The sequence below is a fragment of the Sinohyriopsis cumingii genome, chromosome 14 (genome assembly GCF_028554795.1).
Source record: "Sinohyriopsis cumingii isolate HCF-2022 chromosome 14, ASM2855479v2, whole genome shotgun sequence".
In the NCBI taxonomy this organism is placed as follows: Eukaryota; Metazoa; Mollusca; class Bivalvia; order Unionida; family Unionidae; genus Sinohyriopsis; species Sinohyriopsis cumingii.
In genome coordinates, this window is record NC_142974.1 from 93,831,621 (window position 1) to 93,858,387 (window position 26,767).

The 26,767-nt window shown below is 35.1% G+C and overlaps 1 protein-coding gene across 4 annotated transcripts in view; it reads left to right on the forward strand.

Annotated features, from left to right (window-relative positions):
* The window catches only part of LOC149784417 (protein PHTF2-like), a 124,894-nt gene that overhangs the window by 79,383 nt on the left and 18,744 nt on the right, over nucleotides 1–26,767 (forward strand). For 3 of the 4 annotated variants that reach the window (XR_016413855.1, XM_089932473.1, XM_089932472.1), the window contains exons 5-14: nucleotides 3,796–3,892; nucleotides 6,226–6,340; nucleotides 8,610–8,725; nucleotides 10,257–11,808; nucleotides 13,683–13,895; nucleotides 15,840–15,885; nucleotides 16,345–16,594; nucleotides 17,971–18,067; nucleotides 22,667–22,798; nucleotides 23,698–23,784. Coding sequence is in view for 3 of the 4 variants with exons in the window: in XM_089932473.1 (XP_089788599.1) it covers nucleotides 3,796–3,892; nucleotides 6,226–6,340; nucleotides 8,610–8,725; nucleotides 10,257–11,808; nucleotides 13,683–13,895; nucleotides 15,840–15,885; nucleotides 16,345–16,594; nucleotides 17,971–18,067; nucleotides 22,667–22,798; nucleotides 23,698–23,784 (2,705 nt within the window). In the remaining variant the exon portion in view is untranslated. The remainder of the gene's footprint in view (nucleotides 1–3,795; nucleotides 3,893–6,225; nucleotides 6,341–8,609; nucleotides 8,726–10,256; nucleotides 11,809–13,682; nucleotides 13,896–15,839; nucleotides 15,886–16,344; nucleotides 16,595–17,970; nucleotides 18,068–22,666; nucleotides 22,799–23,697; nucleotides 23,785–26,767) is intronic. The other variant, XM_089932474.1, reaches the window with a different exon arrangement.

Consider the following 26,767-nt stretch of genomic DNA (forward strand, 5'->3'; position numbering starts at 1 on the left):
ATGCACCACAGACCACTTGGCCAACAAGGAGCCCCTGACTCAGTAAAGGCATGCACCGTAGACCACTTGGCCAACAAGGAGCCCCTGACTCAGTAAAGCATGCACCACAGACCACTTGGCCAACAAGGAGCCCCTGACTCAGTAAAGGCATGCACCATAGACCACTTGGCCAACAAGGGACCCCTGACTCAGTAAAGGCATGCACCATAGACCACTTGGCCAACAAGGGACCCCTGACTCAGTAAAGGCATGCACCATAAACCAATGGGTCCCTGACTCAGCTTACATTAGTTATATCGGAGAGTTTGTTGCTGTTTCTGTGGGTTTTAATAGGACTAATATTGGCTATTTGATGGTGTAGAAATAGGAGCTGAGTGTAATTCCCAAGGACACAGAGGCAGCCAACATGGACTGGCTTGCATGGGTATTAAACAAAGATGTTATGAGAGTTGGTGCTTCCAGTGAAAGAAACCTCCTTGCCGTGTATGTAACAAGGAACAAAGGACATCAAAATTTAAATTACTCAGATTAAGAATAATATATGAGTAAAACTACAAACCAGGGGTGTAAAACAATTACAGAGGCTTTGAAGTTGACTTTTCATTTCCATCTGGTGTGATTCACAGTCTTTAGTGAAAAAAAAAAAAATGGCATCCTGTTACATGTCTGGCCAAATACAAAAATGATGTTAAGTTACATCTCAGACGAGTTAATATTAATTGTAAAAGTTTTCGTACACTAGTCATGATATTCAATCTAATAAGTAAGATTGTTTTTTTTTTTTGGAGTCTCAACATCACAGTCACAACATCAGTTTGACAGTTTCAGTGATATTGCTGAAATTGTAGGACAAAGATCCCATTGGTGTATTGTTATACCTTTTGCTGAATCCCAAAAATTGAAATTTTTTACACATTACATATGAGGATGAAAATAAAATGCTCCTAGTCAGGTCTTTGAGAATTAAGCAGCATGGGCAGTTTATAATAACTGATAATAACTGAACAGTTTTAAATGTAAATTTAATTTTGTGACATACAATTCTGTATTGTGAAAGTTGTGTAGGTGATGAGCATCAGAATGCAGTGTCCATCCTGCTTTCACTTTAATTTCAGTTATGTAATACTTTGTACTTTTTTAAAAAGTATTTATTGTTTGGCATGCATAGTTAATCAGCAAATGAGTTTGAAACACGATTGAATAAAAGATCATTCAAAAATCTGCTTAAAATCTTCTTGTGAAAAATGAAAAGAAAAGCAGCCTTTAAAACGTAATATTAACAACAATTTGGAGCAAGGGTTGCAAAGTACTTCTAAATGGATATTAGGTAGGCCTGTGCTTAATTTGGTTATTGTTGGGGTCTAGGATGCATTCTGTCACCTTTGAAACCACATATCAAAAGAAAATATGAAAGTTTGCGATATCCTTCATCTCCCTGCTAGATGATAATATCCTTTATTATAAGTACTTTTCTTCTTGCAACATGCAAAAGTGAGCCTTCTATAACCTCCCCAATTGACCTTTCAGTAAGGAATTTAATTACATTTGTAGTTCCCACTTAAGTAAACTATGACATTGAATATCTTGTCAAAAAGTTACACAAACAGCCCACTTGATACAACAGTTTCATATGTCAGCATAACAAATAAGAAAAGTTCTTAATAAAGTCGACAGAGAAAAGGATTTCCTGAGCTGGTATGGCTCAGGTTTTGATCCAGAATTCTGATGGATAAAGTACTTTTTGATCTTTGACCCTGGTAATAGACTTTCTGTTATAATTTAAAGTCTCTTGAAAGTACCTCTTGATTTATGCACACATTTGTAATCCAAAAGGAGCAAGAAGACTGTTAACTACTGAAATTTTACTGAAATTATACCCTGAAGCCAAAGTACTATTTAAACGCTACATATATATACAGTAATTACAGCACAGTGTTAAGGCTCACACTTCACTGATTTTCAGACAAAACCCGTCAAACTCACTGTGTCTATCAGTGTTCAGTTTGGGAAGACCAAAGAAATGAAACCATGGTATCACTTTCTTTGAAAATTTGTCCTAGAACAAGTAAAAACAGATCTTGTAGTAAATAGGCAACTGTTCTTTCACATCAAAAGACTTAACCTTGAATCCCTCCAGGACAAATGTGTTTCTGCATTATAATCTCCTTTTGTATACAGCATGAAGTCATGTATTCTTGACACCCTTTAAATAAAGATAGTGAAACATGGAGATAGGGTACAGATGTTTGTAGAATGAAAAAGTTAACAATTTGTCAGTTTTATAAACTGCTTTGTACTATCTTGTTAAAGTATAATGAATCAAAGAATAGGATCTTGGATTAAACCTAGTTTAATGTCCTGATCATTAATTGTCGGTGTCTTTTTGTTATGAAACTGTGTTGTAAGTAAGTTTGATGGATGTTAACTTGATGAAAGTTAAGTAAATGTAAGGTAACTAGATGAAAGTAAGCAAAATCAGCAATTATTGTCATTGATGTGTAGGCTTTTTTCTTTCTTTTGTTTGGAAAAGGGTTTTTCATGATCATGGACAAAGTCTTGAGGTAAATTTAATCCATAAAAATTGATCTGATGGATTCTGCAAAGTTAGAAGCAGCAATTTGCATTTTGGGGGAATTTTCGTATATCCTCATCTCTCAGGTCATCTGTTTAAAATTTTTTTTTAATACACTAGCATGCACATGTACTATGATATAGAAACTTCCAGAAATCCAGTTCTGCTAGCAGGGATATTTCCATCAGGTGGCACTATGAATTGACCATGCAAATGGTGGTTGTTTACCATGGGTGTCCAGAAGCGATTGTATGGAGATATGGCAGAGACATCGAAATGCGATTACATTAAATGAGGTAGGGGCATCCAGAGTAGATATTTTGAAGGTACTCAGGATTTGTACGCTTCTGCTTGAGGTTCCTAATTTGTTTTAGGTTAAAAGTTATGGTTAGAAAGAACAACAGAATCTAAGAAATGAAGTGGAACCTTCAACATTTAATGGAAAACAAACTAATTTTATGGCATGTCTTAAATAAATCTAAGTGATCGGAAATATATGCCAAAATTTTATTCACATCTACTGTACCATTTTAAAAATACAGTTGATTAATTAAAAAAATGAGCAATTTTAGTTTAGGCTGCAAGATTCACCATGATGGTTATTGTTGTTATATGGCCGAGTCGAATCCAGTCCGGCGCCATTATATTCGTCAACTGGTTTGCTCTTGTGTAAAGTTTTGTGATTGTTGAAAACAAAATCCACACAGAACAACCATGTTAAACTGTATTGTCATTTACACAAATGAATTCAGAATATGGAGATACAGAATGAAAAAGTTTATAAGGCTGTCAGATTTTTGAATGTCACTCTGGGAATGAACCCCTTTTCACTGTTGCAAGATAATTATAACAGATTAGTTATATACTGCTAAGACATGTATTGTAATATGAAATTAAATATATCCGAATTATCTCCAAATGTTCAAGTCACTTTCAGCCAGCTGACAACTTGTCACATAACTGGAATGGGCTTATTAACATCACGGTATGGAGTATCACTGTTTTCCCAGGTGAAGAGCTTACAAATATGACTGCATCCTATGCATCGGGGAAAATCATCAGTTGCAGAAACGAAAGTGAGAATCTATCCCTTACAAGAGTGCTAAGAAGCAAAACTTTGGTAAATATCTCATTTTCTTTGCGTTTTAAAAGTTAATAAAACATGTTTGTTTCATGCAGTTCATTTTCTTTTAACATTTATCCTGTTTTCTATGTTTTTACAGGATCTACTTTTACAAAGGTCACGCCGCAGGTTCCATGGAGTTATGTTACCTTAAAGACAATTGGACGAGTGCTCTTTTTTCCATTATACTACAAATGGTAGGTATTTGGTGAATACTTTACTAGAAGCTAAATGCCCCCAAAACACAACCCAAAATGAAACTTGTTTGCAAACCGGTCTAAATATGCTTAAATCAGATCGGTTAGTGATTGGATATTAGCCAGTTGGTACGAAAAAATCTGAGTTTCAAAATGCAATTGCATATATGATCTTTGGACTAGGCAGTGAGGTCGCCTGAACAAAGCTGATATCATCATTATTTGTACAGGAGAGCAATTGTCTTTATGATTATATCCCCATAATAAGGTGGTATTTTATGTTGCCTGGCCTTCAGTTGCCAGTTTTTGGTTTCCACACAAGAAGGCAAATTTCCTCTATCATCAGTTTCAAAACTTTGTGATTTGTTTGCACTTGGGGCATGGAAATAGCCTGACAATTTGGGGATTTTGAGTCAAAATCAATGCAGATCGAAGGAAAAAATGGTTTTATGAAATGAGATTGGTTCTGTGTCAAAAGCAAAAACCATTTCTTGTACTTGGTTCACACTTGAGGTAAGAAAGAAGACTTTTTATCTTGAGATCAGGGATTGAGGCCACTGATTGAAAGGGGAAAAATACTTTCTGTACAAAACTTTTAGTTCTTGACTATGTACCTTCACCAGAGGTTGTGGATGACCTATGTATTGATAAGAAAGAAGCCTATTGATATTTTTGGTCAAATGTCAGCATCATTGTAACTAAAAGAAGAAAAATTTTTGCATAATAACTTGGCTCTGGACCACATACCTTAACTATAATTTGTAAAATGGTTGCAATTTATTTATGGAAGGGGTTAAAAGGTCAAAGATCAAGGCCATTATAACTGAAACTTTTGTTTCAAACTTTTTGGTTAACATACACTTAGAATATTAATTAAACCAATATATTCTGGAGTAAGAAGATACTGATAGTTTCTGCACAGTAATTTTCATTCAGAACTGCATTACCTTGACCCTGACCAGTTCATTGAGATCTGTATATCATTAATCTCCATGGTCAGCCATGCCTTACTCTGTCTACATAGAGAACTGTTAAAACCAGTGTTGGTGTATAATGTGCCATTCACAGTACTCATGTTTTCTGAAGGGAAATAATTGGAATTCAGCATCAGTGTATGTACTTTATAGATTATTTTGGATAGAAAAAAGTCGGGTCCGTCTGTATTATGTAGTGCAACTAGATATTCCAGATTATTTGGTATCATTGTAGAGCTACATCTGTCTACCTTTCTATAATACCACCCACTTTAGTGTATCATGCACGATCATGACGCGACAGAGCTCGGCAGTAGGCTACTGCTTCCTGCCCCGTTAAGTCGTCACTTGTGGTTAATGTGTTAATCATTCTGTTTTGGATGACATCATGAGATATGCCTACTGCCAATCACACTTCTTATTACTTAACCTTCCATCAGTGTCACACCAGAGTGGGGGCATTTATGCTTTGGGCCCAGTTGAATAAGCCAGCATGTCAAGTCATCCTATGTTCTGCTGTAGAACACACTTTAGATAGCCATGATATTTTTTTTATGGCTTAGGCCTTACACTGGGCTGGCAAATTTAGCAATGCAATAAGAGCAGGCAATGTATTACTGCTATTAAACAATAGCTTTTTTGAAACAGTAAAACTAATTTTAATTATGTAGTACTTGCCCAATTTATTCCTTCCTCCCTGTGCTGATGACCTTTAAGTCTTGATCATGCTATAGAATCAGAAATGTGGGGTGGTGTTAATTTCCATTTTTGTGGTAAGAATCCACTCGACATTTATTATCGTCAGTAATGCTTCTGTCTTATGAAGGATGGTTATAGCCCTGCAAACAGATTTGGTGGTGGTTGTAGGAGTTAGCTCGTCTGTTCATTAATATGTCCGCCATGTTTCTGGTTCTTTAACTTTTACCATAACATCTTCAGACTTTTTGTGATATCTTCATGACACTTTGAATCCTTATTGTATCATGACTAGACAGAAATAATCAACATTTTATATTTAAATGTGTCCCTTAACCAATCTTTTGTCCAGTTAAGATCTTCAGAACCATTTTGGCTGTGATTTAGCTTTGTTAGATTAGAAGAGTTATCTGGCCATTTAAAAAAAAATTGTTTGTACACATATCTTGCAAGGTGGTTTTCCATAAGCACTTGCTGACTCACTTAGCCAGTTTTATCAGAATTTAGTTTACGTAGGTGTCTGCCATGATTGGTTTCACTGACTTTGTATGAAAAATAAACATTCTTTTGAAATTTGTTATAAGTAAAGCAGACACTTTATGGAGGAGGTAACTATAAATGGGTGTCCAATCTAATTTTTGTAATGTTTGTCAAATTTTACAGGTGGATTCAGCAGACATCATGGAAATTCTGGCTTCTGCTGTTGGCTTTGTATGTGATGCAGGTTGGCACCACAGTTTTCTTCTTCATCCAGCTGGATGAGAAAATAACCCAACATGTAAGTATCCTAGACATTGCAGTTACTAAACAGACAACAAGAGAAACAGCATGTATAAAACCATTACAGTTTGACCATAAGGCGTACTGTAATGACCCATAAATTACTGACTTGATGACAATATAAAAAGATTTAAGAAAATACAATCATTGCATTAAAATCTGGATATTGGCTTGTCTGAGCTTGGTCTGGATCAGGACTTTCATATTAGAGTTTGCCAGGGAACTAGATTAACTTCGCAGTTATACCTCAGTTGCTTTAATCTGTCCATGTTTTTCATGCAAAACACCAGCATGATTAAGCTTTTGCTTTTACCTGATAGCATGATCCTTCATTGTCCAGCAAGCAAAAGAAACACATTGAAGGTGAGAGGGTCAATCAGGCCTCTTGAAAATTCCAAACTATTGGGAATATTCTGGTTCATAGTTGTGCTTGGCAAAATGACAGGAAAAGCAGCAAATGCATTTATTGGACATTATGTCATGTCATTTTGAGTATTGCTTTTGGTTGGAGAGATGAATGGTACTATAACATGAAGATGGGCACTGTAAGAAGAAATAAGAGATTATGTTGAAATGTGTGATTTAGAAAGAAGATACTGACTTGCATAGTGTTTTGGACGTCATTTTATTAAACTTGGCATTGTTGTCATTAAGGTCTTATTGTACTTTACAAACATTTTAGTTGAACATAATGTTGAACTTTTCTGTGCATGTTTCTCAACATCAGACAAGGCAGTAATAGTAATTCTGCAAAGATAATTTTTTTCATATTTTCATATAATCTGTCTATTCAATATGTAGTCCAAGGGAAGAAACTCTTTTTCATTATCTCTCCTTGCTACCTCTTGTTAGATGCCCATCAACTAGTCGTTGACCAGTTTAAACTTTCACTTGATACAATAAACACTGTGCCCAAGGGGGGGGGGTTTGCTTCAAAATCACTAGAAGCTTAAAAATCCTGGTTTAAGTTTTTTTTCCAGAATGTGCACCTGAATAACCCCTTTCTTGATTCGCTTCATATTTGGAATATAATCTGATCACATGCTCTCCTTCTTCCACTACCATTAATGACTTTGTTTAGGGTTCAGAATTATAATGTGGACATATTTTTGTGTAAAAAATTGTTTTAAATGATGTCCACTATATTCTTATGTTTGGAGCATGTCATCAAGACACTCCTATTGACCAGTAGCTTCTCGTGGGTCAGTGGTTCTTTCCAACCTGGGTTCTTCCTCCACCAATAATACTGGCTGCCATGTATAGCCAATCGTGTGTTGAAAAATGGCATTAAACCCCACAGCAACAACAACAACACTACTATTGATTTTAATTTTTCTGCGAATGAGTCAAGTCCAATGGTTCAGTATTGACCATGGGGTCAGTATGTAGGACACCTTTCTGTGAGGGTTTTGATTCTGGCTCTTATCAATTCTGAATATTTCATCCATTTTGCACCAGATTTGAAAAATATGGTCGTAGAGCTTGCTTTCTGCGTATGGTTTGTCCTGGGATGAGGGAATGGAATTAAGAAGTGGCACAGTTGTTGTTTTTTCTCTTCAGTTTTTATAAGACTCCTGATTCAGTTGATTATTTGGAACATTAAATAATCCCATAACTTCCCTTTCTCCATATTCCACAGTTGCTCTGTGGTCATGCATGAGTGGTATGAAGAATTCAGTGCATGATTGAAATATTCTTACTATTTCAATTTGTACCATTCCTTGATTTGGATTATGTCCATGGGAAGACCACTATTAGGTCAAAAAGTGTGATGTTTTGTTTGATTATATTGATTATAGTTTTTAGCCACGAGTATACACCCTATTTGGAATATTTAACATTACTTCCTTGACCTCTAGTGGCATTCCTGTACTTTTATCCTGCTTCTTGTTGGTACCATGGCATTCTTGTTGGTACCATGGCAGTAATGGGATTATATATTCAGTATATCAGCCAGCTTTACAGGTCATGATGTGTGTCTTAACCACAATTGTTACTTTTTAAAAAAATTATGTTTTTGAGTGTGACATTTAAAACAAAAAAGACACTGTTGGTACAGTTGCTCAAAAACCATCTGACTTGGACAAATGTGGTAAGTATATATGTCTATTTCTGTAAAGAGATGGCCTGATTAAACATTTATATACTTTATGTGAAATTAGTGATGTTTTCCAGATTTACAGACTTAGGGCATTTATTTATTTAGAATGAGGTACAGGTATTTTACAAACACAAGTCTATTTTTATATCTCTTTTATCTCGTGCAGGAGCCAGTCTTCTCAGAGGTAATGATACCCAGCTTGTTGATGGTTTTACTGGGCCTGATTCATTCTCAGACTGTTCTGTCTCACATGTCACTTAAACCACCAGTCAGGGACAAAAAGTAAGTACATTTTGGATCTCCCCTTTTACAACTGATATTATTGTCTCACCTTTTGTCTCAATGAAACATTGCTAGCACTTTTCTCACAGCAGTGGTGCATTCATCCTTACAGTATTATGTTACAGTTAAATGTTTATTTTTTATGTTAAAGTATAGTGTTGAAGTCTGATGTTAAGTCCAGGTGTAGGAGGGGATGAATACCAACAAAATCTTTCACATGGTACTTCCTGCAGATGCAAAATAACTGCTGTAACAACAGGTATTTGTTTTTGTTAGTGAAGAAGGAAAACTATTGACAACAATCACTCCCTTTTCTAAAAAAAAATTTTAAAAAATTTATGCAAGGTGACAAACTTGTGCAGTTCGAAATCTGCCCCTTTGCTGAGTCTGTTAATTTTATTTATCTTGTTGGCATGTTCGGTCACTGATTAAATACCTCAGCATAAAAAGAGGCCTTCCAAATTTGCTTATCGTGCACAATTTAAGTACTTTACAGATCATTTGGTAACCAATTTTGTGCATAGCTTCTTTGTTGCTTTACCAATCCGTCTTGTGCATCACACAGGAAATAAGCTACATTAAATTGTGACTGGTGGTTATTGTTTACTCTGGGCTGGAACAAACAATAACCACCAATCAGCATTGAATGTAACATGTTTTCACACTGAAACTAGAACCATTAAATTGGACAAAAGTAGACAAGATATGAATCAACAGAGTAACTTCGTATAAAAGTAGTTATAAATGATGAACAAATTACTTAACTATACATGGGGGAACACATTTTGAATGTCTCTTTTATACTGAACATGCATTTGGGTTAACATAATTAGGCATGGAATCTTCAAGATGCATGTGTATGTGTGACATAACAAACCACATTGGGGCCCCGAGTGGCCTAGTGGTCTATAGCGCTGTCCGTTAAGGATCACAGCCATCTCACCTCTGTCTGCATGGGTTCGAGTCTTGGATTCAGCCAATGTGGGTATGTGAGAAAGCTTGCCAGTAGCTTCTCGTGGGTCGGAGGTTCTCTCTGGGGTTTTCCCGGGTTCTTCCTCCACCATTAATACTGGCTGCCATGTATAGCCTACCGTGTGCTGAAAAATGGCGTTAAACCCTACAACAACAACAACAAACCACATCACCTTGTATTGATTTGTAGAAGGCAAGTGAGATGTTGTCAACTTGTTTTTCTTTTTTTTTTTTACTGATAATGTAAAGTCAATGGAGACGAAAATGAGCATATAATAATAAAATAGCTTGATATTTTCATGATCAGCCTGTGAACACTGTTGAAAATTGAGATGAACTTATGAAAGGATTGTCAAGAGTTCTTCAACTACAGAGAAAGTTTGCTAATAAAAGTAAAAGTTTCTTTTCCTACATAAATACAAGTTTTGTGGTAAAGAAACAAGATATTTTAACAAATGACTTTACCATTCATTAACATGTGATGTCCTTGTAAAATATATACCCATTATATGTGTTGGAAAAGAAATAACTCTTGTTTTTAAATTTGTTTCTTCTTCAGAGATGGATTGTCCTTGAGAAGGAAGAGATCTTTATCTCAAACAAAAACAAGTGTGACAAATATGGATTCTGTCAACAGCAAAGTTCTGGGTAAATCATCAGGTACTAGCCAGAGTGACAAAAGTCAGATGTTACAAGAGAAAAAGACAGGATCCAGCTGTCTGCGAGATAAAGCAGATAGTTCCAGCTCATCCAGAGAAGGGAAGAGCAGAAAGGAGAAAAAGACATGGTCAAAAAGCTCAAAAAGCAATAGCCCTAGCCATCATTTGAAGGAATCATCTCGTAATCAAAAAGAGGCTCAAACTGGTCGAAGAGGGTCTCAGGATTCTGAATCGGCATACATTTCTCATGATGCTAGTGATTCCCATGAGAGAACTTCATCTCATGAGGCAGAAATTGAAGCGGAAGTTATAATCCTTTCTCGGCCAGTTGTAAAAGATGAAACATTTGAAGGAGGCATTGAGAAAAGGACAGATAAAAGGATCATTTTATCTGAATTCCGATCTCGTTCAAGAGAAAGAGAGAGCCAGGATAGTGATGTTCCTGAAGAATCCCCATATGAAAAAGATCGCTCTCACACAGATGAGGAAAAAGACACGGCTTCTGAAGAGGAAAATACTTTTAAAGTTCTACCTTCAGATGCTTCAAGGGGTAAAACTAAAGGTTGTACACGGTCTGAGTCACAAAACTCAACTTTAACTGTGACATCAGAAACTGATGACTGCATGATTTGTCGAGAAGATGGACATCAAGAATTGTGTGATAAAGGAAGAACAGACAAAATTGCTGTTACGGCTGATGTTCCTCTAGTTAAAGTGGAGAAAAATAATCAGAACTATTTTCAAAGAAATCCCAAGCGTGTGGATGACTGGCGTGACTCAGCTTCATTGATAGCAAATGGAACAGCCATGCCTGTCTGTGAGATGCCTGAGAATGGGACAGCTTTGCCTGTCTGTGGTGTGCCTGAGAATAACACATCTACCCTGCAGTGTGAAAATTTCAAAACTAACTTGCACAGTGCAAATAATGTCGATTTAAAGACAGTGGTACTTGGAGGACCTGAATCTCATATTACAATTGAAGTGATTGGTGTAAATGCTCCATTGAGCATGGCCAATCAGAGCACAAGACAAAGTACATCATCCAGTGAGGAATCCATGTTGGCCAATGATAAGGTTATTTCAAATGATACATTGTTAGTCAATAAAACAGCATCAGAGAAAATATCCATCTATCCAAGGAAGACAATTTTGTTTGAAACATCCAGGTCAGATACTATTCTGCAGAACAAAACTAATTTAAGTCCCAGTAAGGTGAGATCTGCATACATTTGTGACACTGATACAGACAATGAAGAAAGTCCCAATTATAAATCTGTATCAGGACTGCGACGGAGAAAGGTCACACTGCAGGAGGGCTCAGAATTTAAGACAAAAAGAGATAAACGACCAACACTGTTGCTCACCGCCCCAAAGGATGACAGAGCAAGTACATGTATAAGTTCTTCAGATGGGGAGAATAATATTCCACTGAATCCTGATTACAATCAAAAGGTGAAGTATTTGTATGCATAGCTGGAGATTCTGAATTTAATCCTTGATTTAGAAACAGCTCAGATTTGCGTGTCATAACACATTGCTATTTTTGGACATTCTTTACCCCAAAAAAGTAATCTTGAATCTAAATTTTGTTAAATTTAAATTTGGGAATATTTTCCTCATATAGCATCAAATATGTAAGAGATGGTTGAAAGGCTTCGATAAAAAGTATGGATAACCTGTAGCCATTGTTGTGTTTAGTAATGAGCATAACAGGCAGATTGTTTTACGGTGATTGGCATTATGTTGTGTGATTTCCCTTTATTTTTGCAGTATCATGAATACCATATGTGGTGATTGTAAAGACAAATTTCCATTTGCTTGTGACTTAAAACATCATAAACTGAAAACAACAGTGTCAGTCTCTAATTGCAGCAGAGACTGCATTTGATTCGTTTTAATGTTGCAACACTAATATTGGCATGGTTTGGTTTTTGGTTCTATATGGCTGCTTTTGAAATGCCATAACCAGCTTGACACTTGGATTGCAAAGTTTGGTCCGCAACACTTTATTTTCTTGTGGACAGTAAGGAACATAATATTTTATGAAACCACTGTTTCATGGGTATCATTTTTTTGTAGATTTGGTGGTTACTATAAAATCCTAATGAATGATTTAGTACCAGCAAAAATCTTTTTATAATTTTCTTTTACAAAAATCGATTCCAGCAAAAAAGAACAGTTTACAAGAAGCTAGATAGATGAAATGAAAAGACTATTTATTGCTTATTGGAAATGTTTGTATATATATATATATATATATATATATATATATATATATATATATATATATATATATATATATATATATATATATGAATATTTGTTTATATAAATAATGCATTCTTTTTTATGCTCATAATAAAGTGGAGCATATTATGTTATGTTTTCTGTGAGGGAGTCATAATGGCTCAGTGCTTAGTGTGCTGAACTCTTGATCAAAAGGGTGTGGGTTTGAACCCTACCATTGGACGAAACTGTCTCAGCTACTATGACATGTACCCGGCAAGGCCCTGTGCTCCAGTTGCCTTGGCACTAAATAACCTCATTGTGTTGCTGTGCTGTAAAGCATCAAACCAAACCAAAGCCATGTTTTCTATCCATTTGTCCATCCATCCATCTGTAATTTCAGTTGCTGATTTTTTACCTTCACCAATGTTTGTAGATGGCGTATTTGTTGCCTGAAAACAAAGTGTATTAATTTTGGGCCCAGAAGTTCAAAGTTCAGAGTCACTCATTAAAAGAAGAACAAAAAAAATGATTTTTGCAATATAACATTAGTTTTATGCCACATACCTAGATCAGTATTCTGAGGTTTGAAGTACAGAACTTGCCTATTGATTTTGCAAGGTCAAAATGTCGAAGGTCAGAGTCATTGTGGCTGAAAGAAAAATGGTTTGGCAACAAAAATTTTGTTGCAGGGTTTTGTTGCAGTTAAGTTTCTTGGCCACACTTAAAGATCAGGGCACTTAGGTTAGCAAAGAAAACCAGCAGGGGTCTAAAAGGTTAGCGGTCATAGTCTTGGTAAGTAAAGTAAGAAAATGATGGTTTCTGCACATAGTTTAGTTGAAGACCACATATCTTAATCAGTAATCTCAAGAGTCAACCATACTCGACTAGTGTATACATATAGGACTATCAAACATGGGATGAATATTGTAACCTTTGTGTCCTTGTGTTTAGTTCCATTGCTTGGTGTTTATACATTGGGCATACAAAATTCTGCCTGCAACTTAAATTGTTTAATTGTATAAATATATAGATATATATGTTAAAATCACTCTTTATAGGAACTCTATGTCAAACGAAATTTAAATGGTTTATATTAGCAGAATACAGTGAGCTCTGAGGAATGGGAAGATCGCATGCAGACAGATGTGTCTACATCTTCATATTCCAGCAGCTGTTGTTCCGATGCCGATATTATGGATAATGAGCCAGAGCAAAGTGAGGAGGGTGGTGGGGAAATACAACAACCATACAGTACCTTGGTACAGGGAATGTCGGGCAATAATGTACATCTTGTCAACTTACTTCAGCCAGTAAGCAGTTGTTTAATTTTGTTGTCTTACTTGTATTAGTAGATGGCAAAACATGGGTACAGCTTAATTGATGACAAGTGCTTTTCCAGCAATACACCAGGGCAGCCATTTGAAGTTATCTGGCAGGATTTGAACCCATAAACCAGTGATTCTGTATTTTGCATGTTAGCCTCATTTGGCAGGATTTGAACCCCAAGACCAGTGATTCTGTATTTTGCATGTTAGCCAGTGAGCTGCTGTGGCTCATTGTTGCATCATTTGTTTACATATTTCATAATGTATTCTTCCATCACGATTGTGCCCTGCTGAACTTTTGTTCTTTGTTTTTGCAGTATAGGATGCATTACGTTGATATTACGACAGCAGTAAAAATGTATTCATGGGAATCACATTGTAAACACTGAATGCTTCCAGACATTTAGAGGATTGGAGTTAAAGAAATTGACCCCAAACCAATTCTATAAATTATGTAAACCTTCCAATCTGTTATGCAAAGGGAGTTAACTAGTCTTAAGGCAATTAGGGTGGTAGTAACAAATCTGCCAACCCTTACAATTATGTTGTAAGTTTTATGAAAATGACCCTTAAAATACAGACTTATGGAATAAAAGTTATTCTAACTTTACAGCAATATCTTAGATGCTTTAAACTGCACATATTGTTTTAGTCAAAGCTTCAGCATGATCAAACTGTTGATTATAGAACTTTTATAAATGGTGTCCAGCAAGTAATGCATGTTGAAAACGAAAGGGAAAATAAACCTCATACAAGTTAAAATAATCAGCTTGTGAATAAAAGCAGGTAGGACGTAATTACGTTTATTTGACATCACATGTCAGTTTGAGTATGTCTTGTGGTGGGATATGTATTTGCCATCATCATGTGAAATGGGGAAAAATAGTCAACGAATTATGTCAATGTTGAGAGATAGAAACAAGCCATTGAGCTGCATAGGGTTTGGAACTGAAAATTGAGCAACTGTACTAGTGGTAAATAAGGTCTACATAGAAACTGTTCAGTTGAACAATGTTTACCTTCATTGCTTTTTTCGAATATCAAACTTTTAAATGTGTTGTTGAGCCTTACAATAGCAGTTTATGATATTTTGTTGCACCATACTGAAAAATGGACAAACTTACGGAAAAAATCAATTGCCCTACTGAGACAGTCTCGTCAGGGTTGGCAGGTCTGTAATAAATGTAAAATATATCCCTCTAGCTGTATGTTTACCTATGAAGTTTACTGGAAAATTTATTATAGCTGTAATATAATATATATTACTTTGGTTATAGATGAAAATGGTGGAACCTGGATCTCCAACATGGCTAGCAAAATGGCCATCTTGAATTTTTTTTTTAAGCTACTTCACCTGAATGTTTGGCCATATCAAAATGGGGTTTTCACTTAAAGACTTTAAATGAAATGAAATGAAAATGCCCTATATGAAAATGGTGGCAATCTGGCAATCAATATGGCCACCACAGCTGCTATCTGAAAATCTTGTTGTTGCTTCTCCATTGTTTTTGCCACTGACCATTGTAGACAGTTGCTGTTTAATCTGATTGATATGTTTAGATTGAAATGAGTAATGCTGAGGAAACAGTTGATTGCATTTACTGTGCTGCTTAGTATTAGTGTTTGGTTTTACAGGAAATTGGAAATGAATTTATGTGTGTGGGGGTATCTCTATACAATATCGCTGATCTGTATTGTTTCCCAATACCATCATGCCAGATACAATGACGATGCATGATCGTGATGATAGGAGATAGCGTTGCTAACATATAATGTGTTTAACTTTATTCTCATCTTTCTACAGCTTTACATGTATTTTTACCTGTCAGTGGCATCATATTTTTACTTTCTTGTTTGCAGACATTAATTATATACAATTATTACTGCTGACAATTTTTTATGATCCTGATCATTTATTTTTTATTCTAGCCAAGTTCCACCAATCAAAGTCAAGGGCATGGACAGCCAGACAAAGGTAAGTAATAGTGTTGGAGCTACTTAGAAAACTGAAATACGGCAGTATTTTAGTACATTAGTTCTTTTCTTCTTCTGACTAAACACTTTTCTCATGCTTATAAGGTTTTGAAGCAAGTAGGATGATGAAAGCATTTTAAATCAAGATTTTGAGTCCTTCTTTGTCATGAACTTTGCCCATGTTTCATGAATTCCATTTCTGTTGGGTGTCTTTTGAAAGACATTTTATAGTATTGCAATCAGGTTTGGTATTGCACCTCAAGACAAGCAAGAAGTTAGCTCTTGCCATGAAAGTTATAATCCTTGTTTTATTTAGGAATTTGACATTGCTTCATGAACAATGGTTTTTTCATGTATACTGTGTAGAGGGTAGATCACATGTCTGTAGAGAAAAAGTAATGTTGAAGTGATTACTAAGATTGTACCTAAACTACAATTGACTCTCTTCATTTTCTTTCAGTAACCTGCATCATTTGGGAGCTTAATGAATGTAAAAAGATAGAACTGACAGCCATGGATATTGGATGGGCAATAATTGAAACAGTTGATAAGATTCCAGAGAGTTCTGACTATATCAGGATTGGGCTGATGTTTTCAACGCTGATGGCTTTAACACCGTTAGCCTTTCATATTTATCACAACAAGGATTTGCACATTTTGACTTGTGGCTTCTATGAATTGTTTCAAATGGTTTTGAATAATCCTTGGAGGTATGTAACGAAAAAATCATTATTAACTTCCCTGTAAATGGCAAGACATTGGTATAACTTGAACAAGGCGATGTGGTTGTCAATAATGTTAAGATTACGTGTTAAAGCATTTCAGAGTAATATAACTTCCATGTCGTTTGCTGCTTAATTGCATTAATGTGCAATATTATTAGTGCATTCCTAAAGTTTGTATGATTTTATGCCTGAGTTCTGACTCTACTGTAGCGTTAAGCTTCATTAACTTGGCAGAGTTGACTTTAAAGTCATTGCATTCTGCAGAACACTTATTTTCTTATGTGATATTAGGTATTACAATTCCAGCAGTGACATATTTGTCAACATTAAGGTTCTGTAGTAAAGTATGTGAAAGTCTTATATCTTCAGTTCATGGAGTTAAATGAAACTTTGGTATAGTATTAATGAATGCCTAAAGCTTGTATCATTACATGCGTAGGTTGTTCTGTTTCATTTGCTTTAAAAGAAAGTTGCATTATCATAATGATATTTACAAGCCAGAAACTGTTTAGTGTTTTTGTCCAAGTTGCAAAGCCTTGTAGATTGATGTCTGGTTGAGATCAACAGTTGGGGTAGGATTTTGCATTGGGGTCATCTTTGCAGGTACTTATACTCAAAGAATCACATATATAGGTGTTTAGATGGTGCATGTGGGGTACTGCACTCTTAGAAAATCAGATCATATTTCATGGTTCATTGATTTTGGTTAACCTTTGTGATTAGCTCATTTTATTGTCTGTTGGGTCATATAACCCAGTGTATAATTGCATCATGGGAAGTGATGTGTATTTCATGGTTCATTGATTTGTGCCTGCCATTGCATCAAGAACAATTTCAGTTGGTTTGTCTGATTGTATTAAGTCGTTATTTGTGACACTATTGCTCATTGAGTCATGCATGTTGGTATTTTAATAGTCAGTCCATGGTTCAAAGGAACCCCAAAATTCTACAGACATTGGTAGCAATTTTTAAACAAATTAATTTTTAAAAAAATAGATTATTGGTTTTCAATTGATGCATACCAGCTTTGTAAATTTTCTTGTTTCCATTGTGGCTTGTCTGGTGAAATATTTTTCAGTACAACTGTATTCCCAATAAAATTATAAACAGACAGAAAATTTAGTATGTCAGATCATTACTTTTAGTAGACAGTTATTTTAAAGGTATTAGAAAGCTTCATGTGAGAGGACACTATAATGTTTTGAAGAACATAAAGCCTTCAGAAATCAAAACTATTAACAAGGTTAAACAGTTCTCTTTAAGTGGAAGATTGACACTGATGAAAACATTTTATATTTTGCCCTAGAGATTTGATAACATTAACCTACTGAACAGTAGTTTGTATTTTCTTTATATTTCAGGCTGAATTTAATCGTTGTTAATGGCATTATTCAGCGGTTGTGTCTTAGTTCAATTTTCTTCTTCCTCCATTCTGTGGCAGACAGAACCTTCAAACAGGTAAGTGTAGCAAACAGAAGACATGTACTCTAGCTTTTATTTAATGTTCATTAAAACCAGTCTTTAAAGGCATTTGTTGGGAAAATTATTTATATTATTTTATTTAATATACAGTAGGTTGCCCCAAGTGGCCGAGTGGTCTAAAGCGCTCTCCGTTACGGATCACTGCCATCTCACCTCTGTCTGCATGGGTTTGAGTCTCGGATTTGGCTAATGTGGGTATGTGAGAAAGCTTGCCAGTAGCTTCTCGTGTGTCGGTGGTTCTTTCCGGGGATTTCCCGGGTTCTTCCTCCACCATTAATACTGGCCACCATGGATAGCCTATCATGTGCTGAAAAATGGCCTTAAACCCTACAACAACAACAACAACAACAACAGCAACAATAATATACAGTGAAACCAGTCTATAAAGGCATTTGATAGAATCTTATTTCTAATATTTAAAAAAACAGTAAAATCAGTCTTTAAAGGCAGTTGATGGTAAGATTATTTTGTTTATTTAATATACAGCAAAACCAGTCTACAAAGGCAGTTGTTAAGAATATTATTTTTTATTATTTAATATGCAGTAAAACCAGTCTGTAAAGGCTATTGATGGGAAGATTTTTTAATACTATTTAATATACAGTAAAACCAGTCTTTAAAAGCAGTTAATGAAAGAATACTTTATAAAAGCAGTTAATGGGAGATTACTCTATTTAATATACAGTAAAACTGTTCTATAAACTTAAACCAGTTGATGTGAAGATTGTTTTCTGTTGTTTAATATACAATAAAACATTTCTACAGGCAATTGATGGGAAGATATTTACCAAATCTGTTGAGGGTGTCTCTAGGGAGACCCTTTTTCTCTGTCTCATCATGTTCTTAGATATAATGCTACCTTTGTCTGTCTGTCCCATCATATTTTATGGTATAGTGCTGCCCATGTCTATATGTCCCATCATGTTCTGTCATATAGTGCTACCCATGTCTATTTGTCCAATCATGTTCTGTCATAATGCTGGCCATTACTATCTGTCCAATTATGTTTTATCATATAGTGCTAACCATGTCTGTCTAATGATGTTCTATCATATAACACTACCCATGTCCATCTGTCCCAGCATGCCCTGTCATATAACGCTACCCATGTCTATCTGTCCCAGTATATTCTATCATATTGTGCTACCCATGTCTGTTTTTCACATCATGTTCGATCATATAGTGCTACCCATGCCTGTTTTTCACATCATGTTTTATCATTTAGTGCCACACATGTCTGTATGTCACATCATGTTCAATCATATAGTGCTACCCATGTCTGTCTTTCACATCATGTTTCATCATTTAGTGCCACACATGTCTGTATGTCACATCATGTTCGAGCATATAGTGCTACCCATGTCTGTCTTTCACATCATGTTCGATCATATAATGCTAACCATGTCTATATGTTCTATCCTTTAGTGCTTCACATGTCTATCTGTCTGATCATGTTCTATTGTATAGAACTACCTATATCTATCTGACCTATCATGTTCTATCAGATCATGTGTCACAAATTTCATTTTAGCCCACTAACTTTTGAAAAATGTAATGGACTGAAACCAAATTTGGTGTGGAGTTTTACGTTAATAAGACCTAGGTCTGTTCCATGTTCACTGTTATATGACAAAGTTGTATGTAGCGATGGCCTCTGTTTGACTTAGTATTTGCTTTCAAATTGTATCAGATTGGCATCTATGTTATTATGGAAACTTTCTCCTTTCTAACAATTGTTATACTTACATTAAAATTCAGGATTCACTTCAGTGATGAATATTTTACACTAATATACAATACATACTTACGAGTCCAACTGCAAACTGCACAGACCCAGATCAGCTGTAACATAAGCATTGGCAGATCTGAGTCTGTGCAGTTTGTAGTAATCAGTAGAACATGCAAGAGAGACCCTGATCTGCAGGCACATTATGCTATGGCAGATCAGGTTCTTTGTTGTTTACAGTTTGACTTGACTTATAAAGAAATATATATGTGGTATGTAAATAAGCAAGTAAATATGTAAATACACTTTTAAGTAAGTGGTAGTAATAGTAATAATAATGATAATAATACTTTATATATAGAGGGTGACTCGTTTAGTCAAGGTCTATTTTGCATTGAGGCCCTTGTAAGAAGAAGGTATAACAATGTACATTGTAGAAAAGATAATGATTAGTATTTATTTTAACATGTCTTTAGTATTATAAATACTAACTAAAATTATAATCTACTAGTAACATGTACATACTCATGATACCTCTTTTTAAATACTGTAATATGTTTTGGCACATTTTTATATATTATAGTAAAGTAAACAAAAATCATGGCCTTAATATACGCTCAACATGATAAGCATTTGGTCAAATGAACATACATGTCACTTAGCTTGCCTTTAATATACCCTTAACATGTTGCTAAATTTTGGTGAAAATCTATCAACACCTGTCCTTATTTTGGACCATGACATTACAGTTGATTACTTTAGAACCCCATATTGCGGAACAGTTGTATAATATAGGTAGAATACAGCTATTAAACATTTTTTCTTTTTGTCTTTATGTGAATGAATTTTCATTGTAATTGCTTCACTACCGGATTTTGCAAAAGTCTCAGCTATACTTGTGTAAGACAAAATTGATTGAAAACAGTCCTTGACTACTTGTATTTATCAGTTTTGTCAGGGATACGGTTACCCAATTTAAGCACAGTGTCACTCGGGTTTTCTTTTCTAACAAAAGCTCATATCCTTTTGACTTGTGGCGCAATTTACATAACTATTTCGAAAAAAAACATTGCATATTGATTTCTAAGTAGTAGCACAATGTTGTTCCCATACAGAATGTACTCACTGTCCCTTTCAGTTTGCATGACTTTTCATCTCTAGAGCACAATGTTGTTCCCATACAGAATGTACTCACTGTCCCTTTCAGTTTGCATGACTTTTCATCTCTAGAGCAGGCACATTAATAAATGGAGCAAATAAGGTGAGAGACAAACTCCACATTTATAACTGACCGACTGAATCCGTAAAGTCATTCACTTAAACGAAGGCCTTAGCACCACTGTAAATACCTTCTACAGCTTCTTATATTTTTCCACCAATTTAATTTATCAGTGTCTTCTATATTGAACGATCACTGCTGACAAAATTGAATAATCCTTATGTGTGTGTGTGTGTGTGTGTGTGTGTGTGTGTGAGAGAGAGAGAGAGAGAGAGAGAGAGAGAGAGAGAGACACATTCCATTTGAAATAATTGATCCAGACCCACAGTGAATTCATAGATCCACCAGAACATTGCTGGCTGAAACAAGCACATTATCTAGTTGTTTAAGAAGGCACTATATATTTTTGCTATACTGATTCATTGCTCATTCCGCTTTTTTATTAAGAAAATAAATGGGTCAGACATTGTAGAGATGCACTGTACCACTTACTGAGCTCGTGTATGTACACATGAAAACATTGCAGTGTTTTCAAGGACAAGAAGACATATAATTAGACGTGGATAATTGTTTTCTCATTTAGACTGATGAAGCACTTCATACATGATTGTATGCAAATAATTGACAGTTTAGTTCCCTTTGTTTATTTCTTTGCATACATTCTGTAAATGGGAGTCTTTTTTGGTGACCTATAACCAAAAATACTGGTTACTATTTGGTTTATTTCAGCCTTTGTTATGGATGAATGTTTTCATTATCTTGACAAATTTTATGACTGCTCTGGTGGTCCAAGTTGTTAGAGTGTCCGCCATGGATGCATGAAGTCATGGGTTTGAACTGAGTAATACCAAAAGACTTATATAAAAATGGTACTCAGCATAAGAGGTTAGTGTTAGGACTGGTTGGCATGGTGTCAGGATAATCTGACTAGGTGGGACATGATGCCAACATGTCTTTGGTATGAAGCCCCAATGCTAGATGTCACTATATACTGCCACACTGCAGACATCATAGCGATATGAATCAGTTTTTTAAAGCTGCTTTAAAAATCCCAAAACTAGCACACAGACTAAGTGAATCCATAGATATAAATTATTGTAAGATTTGGACATGTGAGTGTACCAGAACACCAGTATAAATTATGTAACCAGAAAGATATTTCATCATTTGTTAAATGGGTAAAGTTAACATTTTAGCTTGTCAGAAAACAAAGTGTTTTTTTTTTGTTGTTTATGTTTTTATGAGACAGCAATACAGGTAGGTTATTGGAGTAGTTGGAGTAAAGTGCCTTGTCCACCACATTAGCCATCCCATGCTGATCCAATGGTAGGATTTGAACCCACACACTTTTGGTTGTGAATCCAGCATTGAAATTACTGAGTTGCAATGAAAGTTTAAAATGGAAATGACAATACCCGTACATCTTCTGTCTGTGTTGGACAGAACTGTCTTTGCCTGTAAACAAGAATCATGGTTAGAATAGACTTGTTTCGTCACACACAAAAAATCAGCTTTGATGCTTAGAGAAAATATATGTATATGCTCCAGGATAGATAGATAGAAAAGTAATGAAAACATGGATATATATATCTTCTAAGATGTTTTTAATTATTTGTTTCTTTATTCACAGAGACTTCTCTATGCCAAGCATTTTTGTTACCTGACTTCATCTCGTAGAGCTCGTAAATTCGACATGCCGCATTTTCGCCTGAACAAAGTCCGAAATATCAAGACTTGGTTGTCCCTTCGATCATATTTGAAGGTAAAATAAAAATACAGGTCTTGGTTATGTACCATATATACTTGTTATAAGTTGTGTCCAACCACAAATTGCACAGACCCAGAGCTGCCATCATATAATGTGCCAGTAGATCTGGGTCCATGCAGGTTGTTAGGAGTAAACAGTAAAACAAACAACATAGACCCTGATCTGATGGTTCATTAAGTGACAGGAAATCAGTGTCTTTGTTGTTTGCAGTTGGACTCAACTTATACGAAAGCATATATAGGAAATCAGTGTCTGTTTTTTGCAGTTGGACTTCACTTATATATATATGTTAATTATATGGTTGAAAGACACACCTATTAAACTTAGGGTTCTTCCAGTAAATCCTACATGAAACCTAGGGAAGGCGCTGGCAAATTTAACTTGTGACCCAGAGATGTAGTTTATAATTTTGTATATTTGTTACGCAAGTAAGCAGAGTATGATCCCGGGGTTCATGTATAATTATTGGAATAATCCTTAAAGGAATTGCATATGTTAAACCAGATATTAAGGAAGATAACATTTCCTAAAAACAACTTCTACAATTACAGACAATAAAATTTAAGTGCTTAGTTAGTTTTTTACTTTGTTGTACTTTTCCCACTCTTATACTCCACTTTAGATATCAAGTTGCCATTTAAGTTTTTAACTTGTTCCTGACCATCAGATGTTTTTATCTTGCATTTAAATTAACCTTTAATGAAAATTTCATGATTATTATATTTTCATGGAAGACACTGATTGCAGATAGAGTGAAATTAAACTCACCTTGAAAATAATCTGGAATACAACACTTGCTCACGAATGCTATTTACTGAATAAAACAATCACCTTTTTGTAAAATGAACTTAAATACCACATAATATTTTAAGCCAGTCTCTGTATGTTTTCAGAAAAGAGGTCCGCAGCGTTCTGTTGACATGATTGTGTCTTCATCATTCCTGCTTACCATTATCCTTCTCATTTTGATGTGTTTACAGGTTAGTATTATCGTTATCACCCTCCATGTTGTAATATAATTGCATATTCTCAGAATCTTTTTGACCACAAAATTCTGTACAAGTTAAAAATTCACAATTGGATGTGACTTTTGGACTGCATCAGTGTAATTAAAAGGTAAATGTTTAATAGTATAATCCAGTTTTTTTAATATTACAAACAAATTCTGATGAAAGTTAAAAGCTGTTAGAATATATGGGCTTGGTGCATCATCTTGATCTTCTACTCAGAAAGTTTTGAGAATACAGAACAATGAGTCCTGTACAGTGATCTCTCCAAAGTCTTGTACAATGATCTCTCCAAATGTCTTGTACAGTGATCAGCCCAAAGGTCTTGTACTATATTTGCCCCAAAATTCTTATACAGTGAACACCTCAGACAATTTTGAGAAAATAGTAGTTTTTCCAGGTGGGTGATATGTCACATTCATCAATATATCAGTCAAATCAATTCAGTATCGACAGTTTCTGTCAGCTATTTTGAACTGCTAGAATTGAAACACACAAGAAAGCACTTGTCTTTGCAATATATGTTCCAGGAATAATACTTTATTGTTCCACAGCTGTCATGCCATGAATAATACTGTACTGTTCAACATCTGTTATGCCAGGAATAATACTGTACTGTTCAACATCTGTCATGCCAGAAATATTACTGTACTGTTCAACATCAGTCATGCCAGGAATATTACTGTACTGTTCAACATCTGTCATGCCAGGAATAATACTGTACTGTTCCACAGCTGTCATTCCAGGAATATTACTGTACTGTTCCACAGCTGTCGTTCAGGAATAATATCATACTGTTCCACATTTGTCATTATACCAGGAATAATACTGTACTGTTCCACATCTGTCATTATACCAGGAATAATACTGTAAGGTTCCACATCTGTCGTGCCATGAATAAAATGGAACTGTTCCACATTTGTCATGCCAGGAATAATGCTGTACTGTTCCACATTTTATGTATGGAATATTACCGTTCTTTGTCATGTCAGGAATAATGTTGCACTGCTCCACATCGTCATGCCTGGAATATTATTGTTTTGTTCCACATCTGTCATGTCAGGATTAATGCTGTACTGTTCCACATCTGTCATGTCAGGAATAATGCTCTACTGTTCCACATCTGTCATGTCAGGATTAATGCTGTACTGTTCCACATCTGTCATGTCAGGATTAATGCTGTACTGTTCCACATCTATCATGCCAGGAATAATGCTGTACTGTTCCACATCTGTCATGCATGGATTAATGCTCTACTGTTCCACGTCAGTCATGCCAGGAATAATACTGTACGGTTCCACATCTATTAGCCAAGCCAGTAACTATATTTTTGTATTTAATCCAGTTAACTCTTTTGGAAGATGTGTAGCAATCCAGTCTTGGTTTCCAACTTTACTCCATGTCATTTGAAGTTCCTGATTCAATGCTAAGCTTACATTTAAAAATAACGTTATCACCAAGGTTCATTTTAGGCTGTGTTTTTGTACCCTAAGCACGAAAACATGAATTGATGCCCACTTAAATATGACATACATGTCCAAATTACATGGTATCAGAATAAATAGTAAATTTTGCTCCTTTCTACATCCATGATATTTCTGGATGTGAATTCATCCCTTTACCACTGTTGAAACTGGCAAAATGAACTTGTCTAAAGAGGCTTCTGTCTCATCATCCATACTACTGTTGAAATTGGCAAAATGAACTTGTATTAGTAGTGTAGGTGGCATCATGGCTTGTTATGACAATGGTGAGAATGTTGTTAAAGTCAGAATTGGCATAAAACTGGAAATACTATTTAATCCTCTACTTTAAGGCTGGTTATCTTTCACAGGAAATCCATCAAGATCTATGTTTGCTGTGAAATAAATGGTTAGTTTCTTTCATGGGATTTTGTAAGAGAATGACATCACACAAAGGCAAGATCCAAATGAAATAAGAATGTTTATGTAAGCCAGAGTAAATCATGTTAAGATGATGTCATGCATCCATCTGTTACATCCTAGGGACTTAAACTGTGTTATAAGACAAATTAAAACCCAACAAGCATTCAATTTTCCAAAATACAAGTTTATTTCCTTAAAAATTACAATCAGACATAGTGAAAGAATTGAAAATTACTTACAATATTATATAAATTCCTAGAATTTCTAGATGTTCTATCAATTTAACAGTAATCTGGAAACAATCCAGAGGTATTCTGAATGAAGGTTCTAAAGTGCTTATGTACTAGCACCAATGAAGAAAATTGTTCTAATATACAGAAGTTTAACTTCAAGGTAATCCAGTGAAATTTGAATGTTAACTAAAGTCCTTGAATGTTTCACTTAATTCATTGAAATAAAATAAATTCACAAGTCTTTTAAGATACTGTCTCTTTATAATAAATATTTTCGACTGTAATTTCAATGTACAAATTCTCAATAAATCAAATTTCTTCTCATCACTCTGGAAGATAACTGAGGAATGAGAACACTTTACTTAAATTCTTTTATTTGATCACTATATGCACATGAAATCAACAATTCTGAATAACTAGATTCCAGTTATTTAAATTCTGTATTGCAAAATATCTTTAAGTCATGATCTGACATTTTTAAGTTATTGAGCCATTGACCTACAGTCAATTTTGACTTGAATTGACCTGAATCCTTCACATTGTTTCCAAAATGGAATCTAATTTGGGTTTAAGCATCGCTCATTTCAGACAAATTTGAACTATCAGCCATCCAGCTTAGCTTAAAATCTGGCGATACTGTGTCAACAAAGGGAGAGAATGGACAAGAGTTATTGCCCTTTGTCAATGTGACGTAGACAGCAAAGACAAATTTTTGTATTTTTAGTAGGTCTGGAGTTGGGAGGTAGCAGTTTTTTTTATTCCTAAGGATAATGTGATGAGTGTGTATCTCTCAGAGAAACATAATTTAAGAATTTGCTTTCCACAAAATAACTTGAG